The sequence below is a fragment of the Schistocerca americana genome, chromosome 6 (genome assembly GCF_021461395.2).
Source record: "Schistocerca americana isolate TAMUIC-IGC-003095 chromosome 6, iqSchAmer2.1, whole genome shotgun sequence".
Taxonomy (NCBI): Eukaryota; Metazoa; Arthropoda; class Insecta; order Orthoptera; family Acrididae; genus Schistocerca; species Schistocerca americana.
In genome coordinates this window covers 202,985,627-203,000,583 of record NC_060124.1, presented here as the reverse complement: position 1 = coordinate 203,000,583, position 14,957 = coordinate 202,985,627, and the positions used below count along the sequence as shown (strand labels likewise).

Here is a 14,957-nt window from a genome sequence, read left to right as displayed (position 1 = left end):
TAATTCCATTCATTGCTAAATATGGTTGCAGATCTCTTAGGAGACTTTTGGTCGGAAGTGGTGAAAAAGCAATGATTACTCAATTCAAAACAAGCTATGGTTTTCACAAGATGCTTGTGCTGAGAATGAAAAAAAGACTTTTGAAAGATTCTTTTATTACAGGGAATAAAATGAACAAATTCCAAAACACAGTTGATGTGTTAAACTATGAGTGTTCAAATAAATGAAGTTGTGCTCTACCTAATAGGAAGCCTCTTCTCTAAGGTTCTGTAATATGAATATTCTTAGAACAACTATATAAGTTTTCCAAACACTTAAAACACATTGAAACTTCTTGACTGGTTGAAACAGTTCACCAGACTGAGATCCCAAATCAGTACCTTGATTCACAGGTCGATGCTCTTATGGACTGAACTAATGAAGTACAGCTTCTAACACAGCTCAAACACCCAAGCTGCCAGAGCTTCTCCCCTACTTTCAAATTCCGCAGGTGGTCTCCAGTGTGTCTTGCTCTGAAAACAATCTGCAGGCTCTGAATAATTCATTCTACCACATTCCTCTCCTCTTTTTCCAAGTTGCTAGTCAAGCATTGTAGGTACTAAGAAATGTAAAAACGCAGTACGTGCAGATGTAAAATTTCAAATAGGCCATAAGGTGCCCACAATAACATGAATACAGAGGTCTGAAATTGGGACAGGGTCCAGTACCCAGCTATAAAAAGGAAGAAAGAATAGGGTTTAATGTCCTGTCAACATGAGGTCATTAGAGATGGAGCACAAGCTCAGATTGTTTATAGTATGGCGATGGAAATCAGCCTTACCATTTCCAAGGAACCGTCCCAGAATTTTCCTGGAGCAATTTAGGGAAATCGTGAAAAACCTAAATCTGGATGACTGGATGCTGATTTGAACTGTTGTCCTCCCGTATGCCAGTCCAGTAACCACTATTCCACCTTGCTCAGTGTCCAGTTTTAGTCTATCATGAAGTTTTGCTAAAGTGTACACAGAAATAATGAAGCATTTGACACTAGCAGTGACTTTAACACATGACGTCATCACGATTGTGGACCCAAACACCTCAAACCATAGCAGACACACAACAATGACAACAACAATTTTGCAATGCACAATATATTCAAAATAATAAAAAAGAATATGAAATTAACAGTACAGCCATGGAGATTTGGGAGTTTTAGGCGGGAGACATAATTACCAGAGCCAAAAATTAAAAAAAAAATCCCTTAACCCCATGTTACGTAAATCCTCAAGAAACGCCATAATATTGTTATCATCACATTCAAGTAATCTATATGCGTAAACTGACAAGTTAAATAAAATCTGCTAGGAGTGATAAACTCAATTTACCCAATAGGTAAAATGAAGCCTGTGACATTCACATCCAAAAAACTTGCCATTTATAGAAGTACAATAATTATAATTATGTCCAGTTTACATACAAAGCTAAAATACACCCCACAATATCCACATCTAAACAATGTTAACTGATACACCAAATAACACAACCATATAAACACATATGTGGTGCAAATAATTTATGTGGCTAAAATAAATCCATGATCTCCACAAAATACATATTAATACAATGAAAATAAAAAATGCTGTCTTACAAAAAAATCGAGACCAGTAAAAAAAAATAAAAAAAATACTATTCAGTAACACAAAAACAGAACACAACCTAAAAAAAAAAATACCAACCCAACCTACTTTCCTCCAAACAACTAGTGTTCCATTCAGCACCCATCACCCCCCCCCCCCCCCTACTTATTTCAATACACCAAACACCAATAAAACTAAAATTAAACACTGATTCACCAATTTTAACAACTGCAGGTCCACGTATCTATTTCCTATACTTAATTCTAAACACACATATCTATGAAAATGAAAGCAATCAATAACAGAGAGTTCACTAATCCCTGTCTTCTGGGCACACAGCCAACAACTTTCATGTTGTTACAATTAAACACTTGTGACTGTCATCTTAAGTAACACACCAGCTATGAAAGGCCCTCTCCTCACACGCCATATTACACTTACTTACACACACACACACACACACACACACACACACACACACACACTCTCTCTCTCTCTCTCTCTCTCTCTCTCTCTCCATCCCCCCTCCCCCCCTCCCACCACTGATATGTGACTTCATACACCACAACATACATGTGTCAAGGATCAAAGTCAACGCCCTGCACTAAAAGTTCTATGTGACCTGTATACAACCCATTGATGGGAGAAGATTCAATCATGCCACAACATCTTTCAAGAGCAACAAATATGATGAACATAAGTGATGTAGCGAGAAGTTGTGGGGTCTCAAATGAACAGAAGTGTACTTGCTTTATTGAATATGATGACAGTGCGGAAAAAAAATTGGAGGCTGCTGAAATGAATGAAACCAAATGACTATTTACAAGCTGCAAAGAATTACTGAAAACATAAATTAAAGTGTCATTGACCAAAAGGTTTGTTTGAACATCACAGATAACATATTTATTGTACCATAAAGTCTTTGCGTTCTTGAAACCTTTTCAGTATACGAAAAGTATAAAGAAAAATCCAGGATGGAATGTAACAATATTATGAGAAGGAAAGTTGGTACTCACCATTAGCAGAGATGCTGTGTTGCACATAGAAACAACAAAAAGATTTTTGCACTTAAAGCTTTCGGCCAATGACCTTTGTCAACAATAAACACCTATATGTGTGTGCACACACACACTCATGCAAACTGTGTGTGTGTGTGTGTGTGTGTGTGTGTGCGGGCGCGTGCGCCCGCTCACATGCACGTGTGTGTGTGTGTGTCTATTGTTGACAAAGGCCATTGGCCGAAAGCTTTAAGTGTGAAAATCCTTTTGTTGTGCCTATCTGCGACTCAGCGTCTCTGCTATATAGTGAGTAGCAACTTTCCTTCTCATTATATTGTAAAAGTACAAAGATTCTGTTTCAATTTCTGATACCATCGATACACTATTTCACTACAAATATTATGACTTTCTTGGATTCTTCTGCTGCTACTATTAGAAGAATTGAGTATGTTTACAGAATAAGAGCACAAAACTGTTACACGGTCTTCTATTACTTGTTTACTTTATAAACTAGGTGTTCTCTTTCAAGTCTGAAGAAGGCTTTGTAAGCCAAAACCTAGATTGTTCAAAATGGTTCAAATGGCTCTGAGCACTATGGGACTCAACTGCTGAGGTCATTAGTCCCCTAGAACTTAGAACTAGTTAAACCTAACTAACCTAAGGACATCACAAACATCCATGCCCGAGGCAGGATTCGAACCTGCGACCGTAGCGGTCTTGCGGTTCCAGACTGCAGCGCCTTTAACCGCACGGCCACTTCGGCCGGCAAAACCTAGATTGTAATACAAATAGAGTACAGTAGGGTATTATACTATTTTGTATTCATAAAGCGTACTGTTATCATTTCATGCTGTAGTTACTACATACATTTTATCAGTTTTATCGAAGTAGTCAGATACAATGATCAAATCTTGAAGTGTAGCAAATCTAATGGCAAGAAGTATACAATGCAATATGACCTATGTGTTTATTTGTCGGATCACTAATTCTATGTGGAATGCTGGTAGATACAGAGCAGCAGTATCACTGATTACGCAGATACAAACCGAGAATTCTGCATGTTGTAGAGCAATGACGGCACAATTTTATCCATATGTACTGGTTCCCAGATATTCTCCACCAAATCATCAGAAACAGTTTTCCGAACAACACCCTACAAGGGAACAACATTAGATCACTCTTTAGCCACAGAGATTCATGTGCTAGAACACATACATTACATTCACATACCTGAAGCCCCTTGATGCCAGCGGCACGAATTTTGTCTCTCATATCTGGTACATTATGGTTGCTATGACACATTGAAGAAAATTTTGACACAAAGAAATCATAGCGTCTGTGGTATGATGGTGTATCCTCTTCAATATTGGCGAACCTAACAAACTAAATATTTTGTTGCATTAAAAGCAAATATTTATTGTAAGACCAATTAATCTAACACATTTTGTTTCAATTTAAAATCTATAAAAAAAATATACTTACTGATTGTGTTGCAAGAATCTGAAGCTGTGGTTCTGTTGATTCAAGTAGCTTTTGTACCATCTTCAAAAAACTTTCAACAAATAAATTAAGTGTCTGTGCATGGCAAGCAACTAGGAGTTGGTCCATTGCTTCCATTGCTATTACAACGAACCTGAATAAGGTAAAAGAAAACACATCAATAAAATGTAGTCTTTTACAACTGCTAATGTGACAACAGGCCCATTTTTCTTTCTATGAACCTGCAGCTGTAACTGTTTAAATACAGATGAGTTACCAGTGCAGCACACCTGAGACCAATGATGCTGGCATTGACCAACGACATAGGAAACACAAGACAAATATTGTAAAATCTTGACAAACGTTGTAAACATCATGGTGACTATGATGTGATATCAGTGGCGATTTTTTTCAAATGGCCTAAGCTAAGGTCAGTCTGTCATCACTCGTAGGCCTTCTGTTTTCATATTTGTTGACTTCACCAGCTTACAAACAAACATTCGCCTTCCAATCTAACCAAGATCTTGGGGCAAAATACAGATCAGCCTGTCACCACAACCAGATTTTTGCCTCCCACACTTGTTGACTTTGCCAACTAGCAACCACAGTGTGAAAATACACCAAAAGGTGACACCACAGAAGTCATTAACAGTGTGTCACTGGTCAAAGCCGAAGAGTAGTATGAAATACTCCTCTTGACCCAGCACACCTTACATATCACTTCCAATCTGTTTTTGTAAGATATAACAGATTATGCAGATCTACATTTAAATCAATAGGACAAAGGTGTCAATATATCAATAGGACAAAGGTGTCAAGAAATAGAATCGCTAGCATACTTTCACCCAACCAGGCCCTACTGGCATAATATTCACGACAGTGTAGCAGTATTTACTCTACAGTAGTGTGTAGTAAGAATATTATGTTCAGTACGTAGGCCTAACGGTCATTCCTTGTAAACACACCGATATTTTGGTGGATCCTAAGGGGACCATTTCAGAATTTAGTCATGTCTGATACATGGGTAACTACAAGCCTTAATAGTAAAACTGCCAAATAGCATTGTTCTAAATTGAGCCAATTTTGATAAATTCGGGTTTGGAGGCTCAAAGGTGAGTACCCGCTCATAGTCTGTAGGCTACTAAGTTGGTGTAAAAAGTAGGATCCATCATTCAGCTCTTTTATAAAAACAATGAAAAACAAACCTTTTCCACGCTGTGCTTTAAATTTGTGGGGAAAAAAAAAAAAAAAAAAAAAAAAAAAAAAAAAAAAAAAAAAAGTGAAAAGCAGTTGGCATTGCAATTAGTATTTCTTACCTTTACTTAAAGACTAAACATTCCATTGGAAAAAAAAAAAGATTAAATTTGACAAACTTCAAAGTTCTGGGGGTGTATGGAGACAGTTGAATCTCAACTTGATTTTTTTGCTGAAATGTTTACGTATCCGGTAGTATTCTTAGGTGCAAAGAAGAATATCCATGCATCTCTAGTTTCTATAACTAACATCTTCCTAATGAACAGAATTTCAATAGCTGTAAATGGGAGAAGCCCATGAAAATGTTTTATGGTAACAGCGGCATGTTAGGCAATATAAGGCTTTCAGATATGATGAAAACTGGTACACTGAACTCATTTTCCAAGTATCATATGAATTTAAAGATGTTGAGATAAAAATGTATGTCTCCTGCTGAATCACAATCCCTTTCATGGTCCAGCAGGGAAGGTTCTGTCTGTGTCCCTTTCTCCAATGTTATATGTATTGTACATGTCCCTTGTTACAAAGTCAATGCACAGTTGAATAAACTTGACAATAAGTAGTTTGATAAAAGTGTATCTCTCACCTTTAAGTGAATTTGTTTTGTTTTTGGATCAAGATGTCACGGAAAACAAAAGTTGTATGCAAGGTGCAAGAGTTTTAAAAATACAATTTCATTCTTTATATTTGAATTTATTTATAAAACCTGTTTTTTGTAGAATTGTATAGGTCTTTATATTCAGTATCTGTATAAAGAGTTGTTAATGTCAGTCATTACTGCTCGCATCTTTTCTTTTGTTTCATTGAAGTTTTCTTTTTCATTCACAGAAACGGAATAAGAGTATATCACTAGACTTATGTACCCAAGGTGTCTCTTGTAATTCTTTGCACTGCAAAGACATTTAACAGTGAAATAAAACATACACATCAAAAAAAATTATTGATAACTGTTTTCAGCTCTGACTTGTTTACAGTCCTGACCTATAGGTCAACAACAAAGATTTTCAGAACCTTTTTTCAAGGTATACACATGGTTTTTATTTACCCAGTTCCCTATAGTGTTGAATGTGGATGGAATGTGCAAGTGGTATTTTTATTTTATTTTTTCCCAATGAATAAAGTGAATTAGGATACTCTTCTTTGCACCTAAGATTGCTACAAGATATGTGATCATTTCAGCAAAAGAATCTGAGATTTAACTGTCTACGTACAAACCCAGGCTTTTGCAATTTGTCAAGTTTGACCTCCTCTCTTTTTATTGCAATGCCAACTGCTTTTCATTATTATTTATACTTAATACTAGGACTAAAAAGTTGCAGTGTACAAGCTGAGTCTGTACTGTTTCCATGTGCAAAGTTATGACTTCTTTTTATTTCTCTTTATTTTTTTTTTTTATGCACAGCATGGAAAATGTGTGTTTTTCAACATTTTTAATAGAAAAGCTGAATGATGGATCCTACTTTATATATCAGCTAAGTAGCCTACATACTAGATGTAGCTATAAGACAATAAGGTCTGTATATCAACTCATTAATGAATAGTAGGTCTCTGAAAATAGAAAAATTGGTGCCTCACTAATGAGCGGCTACACATCGTTGAGCCTTCAAACCTGAATTTATCAAAAATGGTTGATGTTAGGATGATACTGTAATTGCAGTTTTACTATTAAGACATGTATGTATCCATGTACCAAATATGACTAAGTTCTGAAATGGTCACCTTATTACCCCTGTGGGATTACACGGAACGACCTGTACTCAAACACCTTGTACAAGTCTCTTCAGGTAATATGGGATTCTTATACTCACAAATCAATATATTTACTTAATAATGGTATTTGTAGTTAATAATAAGAGTGATTTAGGATCAACCGTGAAATTTGCATCCACGATACCACAAGAGGAAAAGAAATGTCCATATAGACTATGCAGTCCATGTCTACGGTTCAAAACAAAATTTTATATTCTGGTGCAAAAGTGCATAAGAAGCTGCCAGTAGGCAACAGTCACGAAATTGGAAATGTCTATATATTAAAAAACAACAGCACTCCACCTATAATTTATCAGGCTATTTTGATATGGGTATGCAAATTCTGATTAACACTAACTTATACATATACATTTCACTAGCAGGTGTATTCCTCTAACATCATTAAGGCAGGAAATGCTAGACAAAAACAGCAACTGGGCAGCATAAGAGAAAAAAATGCCTTTTTGTAAATAATTGGTTTCAACAAATTAGGATTAATTCACTCAATTATCAGTTTAAGTTGATTAGCACTAATCATAATTTGTTGCAAGCGTACGTTATACAAGAAAGCTGTGTGTTTTGATGGTGTTTTCTGACCATGAGTGAATGATTATGTTTTTTCATACTTACACTGTTTGCTGTTCCACTGTTATTTCTACATGCAAACTTGCCAGTTTCTAACATGTTACATTTGTCATTCGCTACAAATTATGAACACACACACACACAAAAATTGAAGATAAATTAGAACCCAGAGTCAATGATTTTATCATTACAGCCTGTACTCTTATGAAGTATTTTGTGTTTTTCTAGATATAAAGCTAGCTGTTGTTATTTTATGATTGTAATGTAATACTCACCTGACAACAGAGAATGAACATAGACCTACACTGCAATGCGATCACTTGATCACAATATTTTGGTAAGGGAGACTCTTTAGTAAAGTTGAACTATGGAACTGCAGTATTAAACTAATACAAGAATGTAACAGACGCGCTAGTTTGAAATCCTGGATTTCTGTTCTACGAATGATCTCATTCTAATATGACTGTATAACTTCCGTCTGTACATAAAAACATTTGTTTATATCGTATCTTGTAGATACACAGAAGTATTCTGATTCCTCTATTGCAAAACAAGACGCGGAAATTAAATGTCAACATATTCTAAACTTACCCTGTTCGTCGTCTGTGGATATCCCTGCTTGCTCTCTGGAACAGGTATTCCCCTATTCTATCCAGCTTTTCAGGTGACGACAGAGAGTAAAATGTTAATTTCTCCATGTTGTTTTTCACTAGTCCATCCTTCAAGTTGATTCGAACAAAACAGGAAAAATTAATATCTTATCGCGTCTTATCTCATATTTTAGTCAGTAAGTGACACGGGAAACAAAATGTTTAGCTACCTGTGGAAGAGCTGGAAAAATATTGTCTACTAATCTCTTGTACCGTGGCCTCAAAGCAGAGCAACACACGCAACAACCTGAAAAACATTCAGAATAAAGCCGATAACGCTGATTAGAGTAATAGAAGTAAAAGCCGGATGTGAGTATTGCCTAAAGTAATGCAGGCAATCTATAAACACTTGGCCTTATATAGTTAATGCGATATAAACAATTATACGTCAGAACTCTGCTTCACAATTCAATGAAACACTGAATAACCATTATACTAAGGGTTTACAGGTTCATCTTATTTATCCCATACAACCGGGATGTGCAAATCGTTTTTAAGTTAACGCTTATCTCACGTATTAAAGATTAGTACCCCAATTCATTATTATTTTCTGTTCCTACTATACGGACAGAACAAAGTATTAGACACTTCACTACACAACAATAACAACTACAAACTGTCAACAGGTAACAGCTGATCTGCGGCAGTACTACCAACATGAAATATTCTAAGATTAAGAAACAATGCACAATGCGATATAATATATTTTTAAACTATTCTTGACTTTTACGAAAATAACAAAAAAATTCAACTAACATCCTGGATCTGTGCACTTCTGTATCACTGAGTCTACCACATCCGGTAACTCAGTATCGAAACAACACTTCATGAGACTCATTTCTTCCACTTGTTTACGGCTTTGAAATAGCTACTGGTACGGTACGTACAGAAGAAGACAGATTCCTGTAAAATTTTCTACTGCTGAAAGATTTTTGAATTTCAATAACTGCATTACACCAGTTTATTGTGACCTAATTTTCTCGAAGTAATTAGGAGATAACTAGTTAACACTTCACAGCCTATATAATCTCGTAATTATTGCACTTTTCAGGTACTACAGTATTTACTAAACGCCCGGTGGAAGAAGCAAAAGACGGAGACCGTCCCTTGCTTCTCCGCCGTAGCCTGTAACACTACTGGGGCTTCGGTACCCCGAGATCGGGGTGCTACTACTCATGTCGCAAACATCGAGAGTTAACGATGATCAATCTTAATACTGTTTGTAGAAATAATAACTAAATTTTTAATGTGTAGGTGTTACAGGCATAGTAGAACAAATGCTCTTCTACTACTGGTTTTGCCACAAATACTGGAAACCTGAGTTTCCAAAAGCAGTGTGGTCTGCGCGCGCTTCTACTGCGCAAAATCGATTGGACTATAAATACAGAACAATCCAGACTCTGCGAAGGAAAACATCGTCGCGTGTGAGTTTTAAGGTATTCCGAAGTTGCTTTGTGCACGTAACACGAATTTGTTAAAAGCATTTTCAATCAAAAATGTTTTAAGAACCGCTATTAGACGAAGGATCTGTGGATAGAGAATTGCTTTCTACATACCGCTCACGTAGGAACAACGAAGAAAAGATAGACGAATTACAGAGCACGCAGGTGCACTTATGCATCATTCTTCCCGCGCTCTATACGCGAATGGAATGGGAAGAAAACCTGCTCTCAAATTTTCTCAGCGACATTGTTAATAGTGTGCCTCCGGGTGTCGGTTGTAGAAATATTGTGCAGTAAATAGAAACAACACCTCAGCAAGATACCCAGAAGCACACTATTAATAAAACCTAATATGTTGTACAATGGGAAGTAGTTTGCAGAGTATATATGTAGATGAAGATGCAGAAGAAATTATAGAACGAGTTATCGCAGCAGTTAGCAACCGACAAAGGTGTAAGGGCAATCAAATGAAAGACAGATGGAGATAAGTAACTAAACTGTTTATTACTGCAAAAGTAATCGTCACGACTGTTAGTACATTTATCTGTGATTCGGGACGGTCAATGCCTTTACGGAAAAATGTTTGCGATTGCCTATGGAACCATGATTTTATCCATGCGTTTCTCTCTTCGTCCGCAACGGCCACGAACGTCTTTCTTCTCGACTCCAAAAACATGGAAATCGCATGGGGAGAGGTCAGGACTTTACGAAGGATGTGTAAGGACTCCTCAGCGAAACTTCTGCATTGTAGTCGAAACAACCCTGGCAACACGTGGCCCCGCAAACATTTTTCCATGAAGGCATTGAAGGCCTTGTCTCACAGTGCGATAAATTTATTAAGTTATGGCGATTACTTTTGAAATAATAGTTTGCTTACGTTTTCCACCTGTCTCGTTTTTATTTGAGTGTCGCTTTCGTGTCTAGCATTGTTTTGATCATTACCTCGAGATAATGTGTCGCGTGTGAGTTTTAAGGCATTCCGAAGTAGCTTTGTGTATGCAACAGAGAATTATAAGAAAGAGTTTCAGTCAAACGAGGGATCTAGGAATATACTGCAGCATATGTAGGCTGCATTCCAGTAACACTTGATTTTATCGCGTTTTGTACATGAGACATGGGCGGACCAACAGTAGTATGATATTTAAACTAAATAAATACCTCCACTTCTTTTAAGAAGGTTTCTGGTGGATTCTTAACCTCTCATATGTGATTCTTGAGCGTTTTCTTTTAGTTTTACTAGTTAATACACTTATAAACATCCATTATATTAGTTGCAATTTACAAATCTTGCAGTCTGCCGAACAGATGACGTCACACACTTTTCAACTGTGAGACATGAAAGCTGATCTGATTCTTTCGGTATCGATACGAATACTGTGAGACGATTTCATGATTTTCGGAAAGCGTGCGCTAAACGACCTCTATACACTACGAACGCTAAACAGATCAAACAGAAACAGATGAACGAAAAGACAGATTCAGATTAACGTACACAAATTGTGAAAACTGCGTATAAGCATCATCATTATCATTAATTAAAAATTATGATAGCAGAGTTTATGGTATACTAACAATAAATTATTCCATTTGTAATGTAAACTTGAATCTACGCACTCATTATATGACATGTTCAGCATCCTCGTACATCATATCGTCTTTTCTTTGTTCTTCCCAAAGTCCTTCCATCCTTTGTTCAAAACATATGTCATCCGAACATTTTTTGAACTTTATTTCTTTTGATCCGCGGTCCACAATTTTCCGCATTTACAGATATATTCTGCGAGGCATCGTAACTATGTACGTGGTAGAGGGTATTTGAGGTGTCACTACCGTTTCCCCTCTTTCTTTTGCATTCGAGAATGGTGTACCAAAAGAACGACTGTTTCGGAAAGCCTGCGCATGAGCTCCAATATCTCTGATTTATTCTCCTTGGTCCTTGCACGATATTTACGCTAGTGGGAGTAGTATGTTTTGGAACGTGCGCTTGGTTTCAGATCCAAATATTGTCGTGATGCACAGCTCCCCTCTTGCAGTGTTTGCCACTGGAAGGTCTCAGTGACGCTCTCACTCTTATTAAACGTATCCATGACGAAATGTGCTGCTCTGCTTTGAGTTGCCTCTACGTTCTTTAATAATCATTACCTAATAAGGGTCGCAGACCAACGAGCAATCCTCGACACTAGTTCGAAAGAGATTTTGTAAACTACCTTTTCCCACGGTTAATTACATTTCCTCTGAATCCTGCCGTCTGCGATTGTACCTAACGGTTTCATGGTGCTCAGTTGCTCTTCTAAACGGTGTGCGGACATTTGCCACGCCGGACATTTGCCACCATTTTACCTGCTCCGAAGGGTTTGGTCCCTTGTCTCCCCCTCCTCCTCCTCATCATCATCGCCTACTGAGCCTTTCCGCTGGTTTACTTAACATAGGACCAGAATCTCTTTGGGTTTTCCGCCACATTTCTAGAGAGAGTTTCGTTGTAGAAACTATTAAATGCATCTCCCATTGAAATCCGCACCAAATTTCGAGCCTCAGTAAAACTTCGCCAATATTGGAGATTTTGCGTTCGTCTAAATTATACATGCCTTTTTCGGTGCTCCTGCAGCAGCTTTCTGTAGTGTGTTGTGTACCATGGGGGATCAGTTCCGTCTCTTATTAATTTATTTGATAAGAATCTCTCGAGTGCTGTTGATACTATTTCTTTGAACTTAAGCCACATATGGTCTTCACTTACATAGTTTGGAAGGATTGGAGGCTGTCTCTTAGAAAGACGTCAACCGAATTTTTAGTTGCTTAAAATAGGTATATTTCGCGTTTAGTTTTGGTGAATTTCTTTGTTACGGAATTGACCCTCGCTACGACTGTGTGTTCACTAATCCCTGTATCCGTCGTGATGCTCAGGGTTATTAATGGCTAAGAGGTCAAGTATGTTTTCGTAAACATTTACAATTTGAATGGCCTCGTGAAGTAATTGTTCAAAATAATTTAAAAAAAAAAAGCATTTAGAACAATTACGGAAGTCGTTTTCTATCTACAATAGTGTCTGAAAACGTATTTTTGTCAACATACGGAAGGTAGATTGAAGTCACCGCCAACTATAATTGTATGAGTAGGGTACCTATTTGTGATGAACTGTTCAGCAACTGTTTCATCTGAGACCGGGGATCGGTAAAAGGAGCCAGTTATTAATTTATTCCGGTTGTCGAATATAACCAGGAACTTGTGAGCTGGAACACACATTACATTATTTTTCCTTAAGTTGTGCTTCTTGTTTCTGTTGTAGTGCAGATCATTACAATTACGGCTTTTCCCTCCAAAACCTGGGATGCTTTCACTGTGACCCTGTAAATACCAGAGCTAAACAATGTAGAACAACAACGTACGTTACAAGCATAGCATTCTGTATCACTTCATTTTCTTATTTTTAACGTTTTAACATTGTACGTCGACTTCAGATGACATGTCAATCATATATGTTCTTATCTCTATTTAGTGAACATATTTTCAGTCATGTTTTGAACATTGTCCCACTACGCTTTATTAACTAATGTTTCGCTGCAAGGGATATCGCATTTTAGAGAGTAAATTAATATGGAGTATGTCGTTCTTCTTTTCAAACATTCACATACCCATTTCTTCTTTCCTTATTGTCTTTAGGCATACAGTTGTAGTAATTAAAGTAGGCACAAATGCAGTTATCAAAAAGAAATGGTTAGCGTACATTCGCATTCTCTTTACATTGTTCCTTTCTTGTTGCTCCCATGGCGATGGACTGTTTCTGTCGCAGTCAGTAAGCGTGAAAGGAAGCTACCGTACAGACAGAGGGATCTATATTTACACTTGTCAGAACTAATTACATACAGACATAATCGTCGGTATTGCTTTCGTTTCCCAAAAGCTATAAATATTTCGATTTGGGAAAAGAAGCTCTGTATTTGGCCAAGATGTCGAAGAAGAAGGTGCCCTTACGTACTGGTTGTATCGAGTACGATGTGGAGACGGCGGTTTGAAAGCGGACGGAAGAAGTACGAGGAAGGGCGTCCCTTACCGGGGGGGGGGATCGCTACTCAAGCTACCTGGAGAAGGGGCAAGTGCGGCAAATGTGCGGCGTGGCAAATGTCCGGCATTCCTTCTGAACAGCATGCCATGCGAGCAAACCAGTTGCATCTTCACGTAAGGTTACTTGTGCTTAAGGCACTTGGGCTATGCACGGCTCTGTTTAAAGAAAATAGCTCGATGTAGTGATAGGGTAGAGCCGAGCACGTCTCCTTTCATGCCCCGCAGCTAATTCGCTGCAGATAATAACCTGAAGCTGTGATCCTGCAGTCAAATAGTTTATGCATTGGCTAGAACTGCGAGTTAATAAAGTAAGCAAAAGTGCAAAATAAAAGTTAAATAAATAAATTAACAAGAAGGTATCTCTATTGTAACGTCTACAGTTGATGTAGAGGACAGAAAATCATGTCGAATAATGTTTGTTCAAGAAAGAACCTCTCAAATAAACCGGAAGTGGTCCTACGATATTCAGTGAAAATACAGAGGGAAAATACCCTTAGCAAATGCAGTAAAGTTACGTTGAGAGTGTTTACAAACGTAAAAATGCCCAGAATCGCTCTCTTGAGCTCCTCACTCGGAAAACCGTCCCTAATTTCTTGACTCTTGCAGTGTTCCGCTATTGTCTGATCTTCCATTGACTGAAGGCCGTCCCCACCAAAAATACAACGTTCTTAAGTTTTACAGATGCGATATGACTCATCTTGACCACTTCCAGGACTAAACTAATATATTACACAATATTTAAACATAGAAAGGTTATAAACATTTGGGTCACACTCAGACCAACTCAATATAAGCATAAAGAAACGTTTTGGCCATAAATAAATAAGCCATGATAAGTGACAACAGATCGTCGTTAAATATTGTTTAAACATTTATATAGGAGGGTTTGTCAGAAGCATCTTTTGGCATTCTTTTACAAAGGTAGCGTCAGCTGACTCACACAACTGACCACGTCTTAAATTATCATGATATTTTATTATCAATTGTAATTGATATTTAAATAAAGTAACTGGGAAAATAGTACTTTGTTCATTAAAAAAAAACAAATGTGACAAAATGTGAGGAATTCATGCTGTATTCATTTGCTGTGTAATTGTGGAGGATATGTGATCCGACAAATATTTA

The 14,957-nt window shown here is 37.3% G+C and overlaps 1 protein-coding gene across 2 annotated transcripts in view; it reads right to left on the bottom strand.

Moving 5' to 3' along the window:
• Positions 1-9,467, bottom strand: part of LOC124619364 (protein EFR3 homolog cmp44E) — an 80,811-nt gene extending 71,344 nt beyond the window's left edge. The window contains exons 1-6 of one of the 2 annotated variants that reach the window (XM_047145687.1): positions 9,088-9,467; positions 8,502-8,578; positions 8,273-8,400; positions 4,097-4,247; positions 3,845-3,997; positions 3,661-3,767 (exon numbers count right to left, since the gene is read on the bottom strand). In XM_047145687.1, the coding sequence (XP_047001643.1) occupies positions 3,661-3,767; positions 3,845-3,997; positions 4,097-4,247; positions 8,273-8,400; positions 8,502-8,578; positions 9,088-9,169 (698 nt within the window). In that variant the 5' untranslated portion in view covers positions 9,170-9,467. Of the gene's footprint in view, positions 1-3,660; positions 3,768-3,844; positions 3,998-4,096; positions 4,248-8,272; positions 8,401-8,501; positions 8,579-8,862; positions 8,973-9,087 lie in introns of those variants that run through there. The other variant, XM_047145688.1, reaches the window with a different exon arrangement.
• Between the last annotated feature and the right edge of the window lie 5,490 nt (positions 9,468-14,957).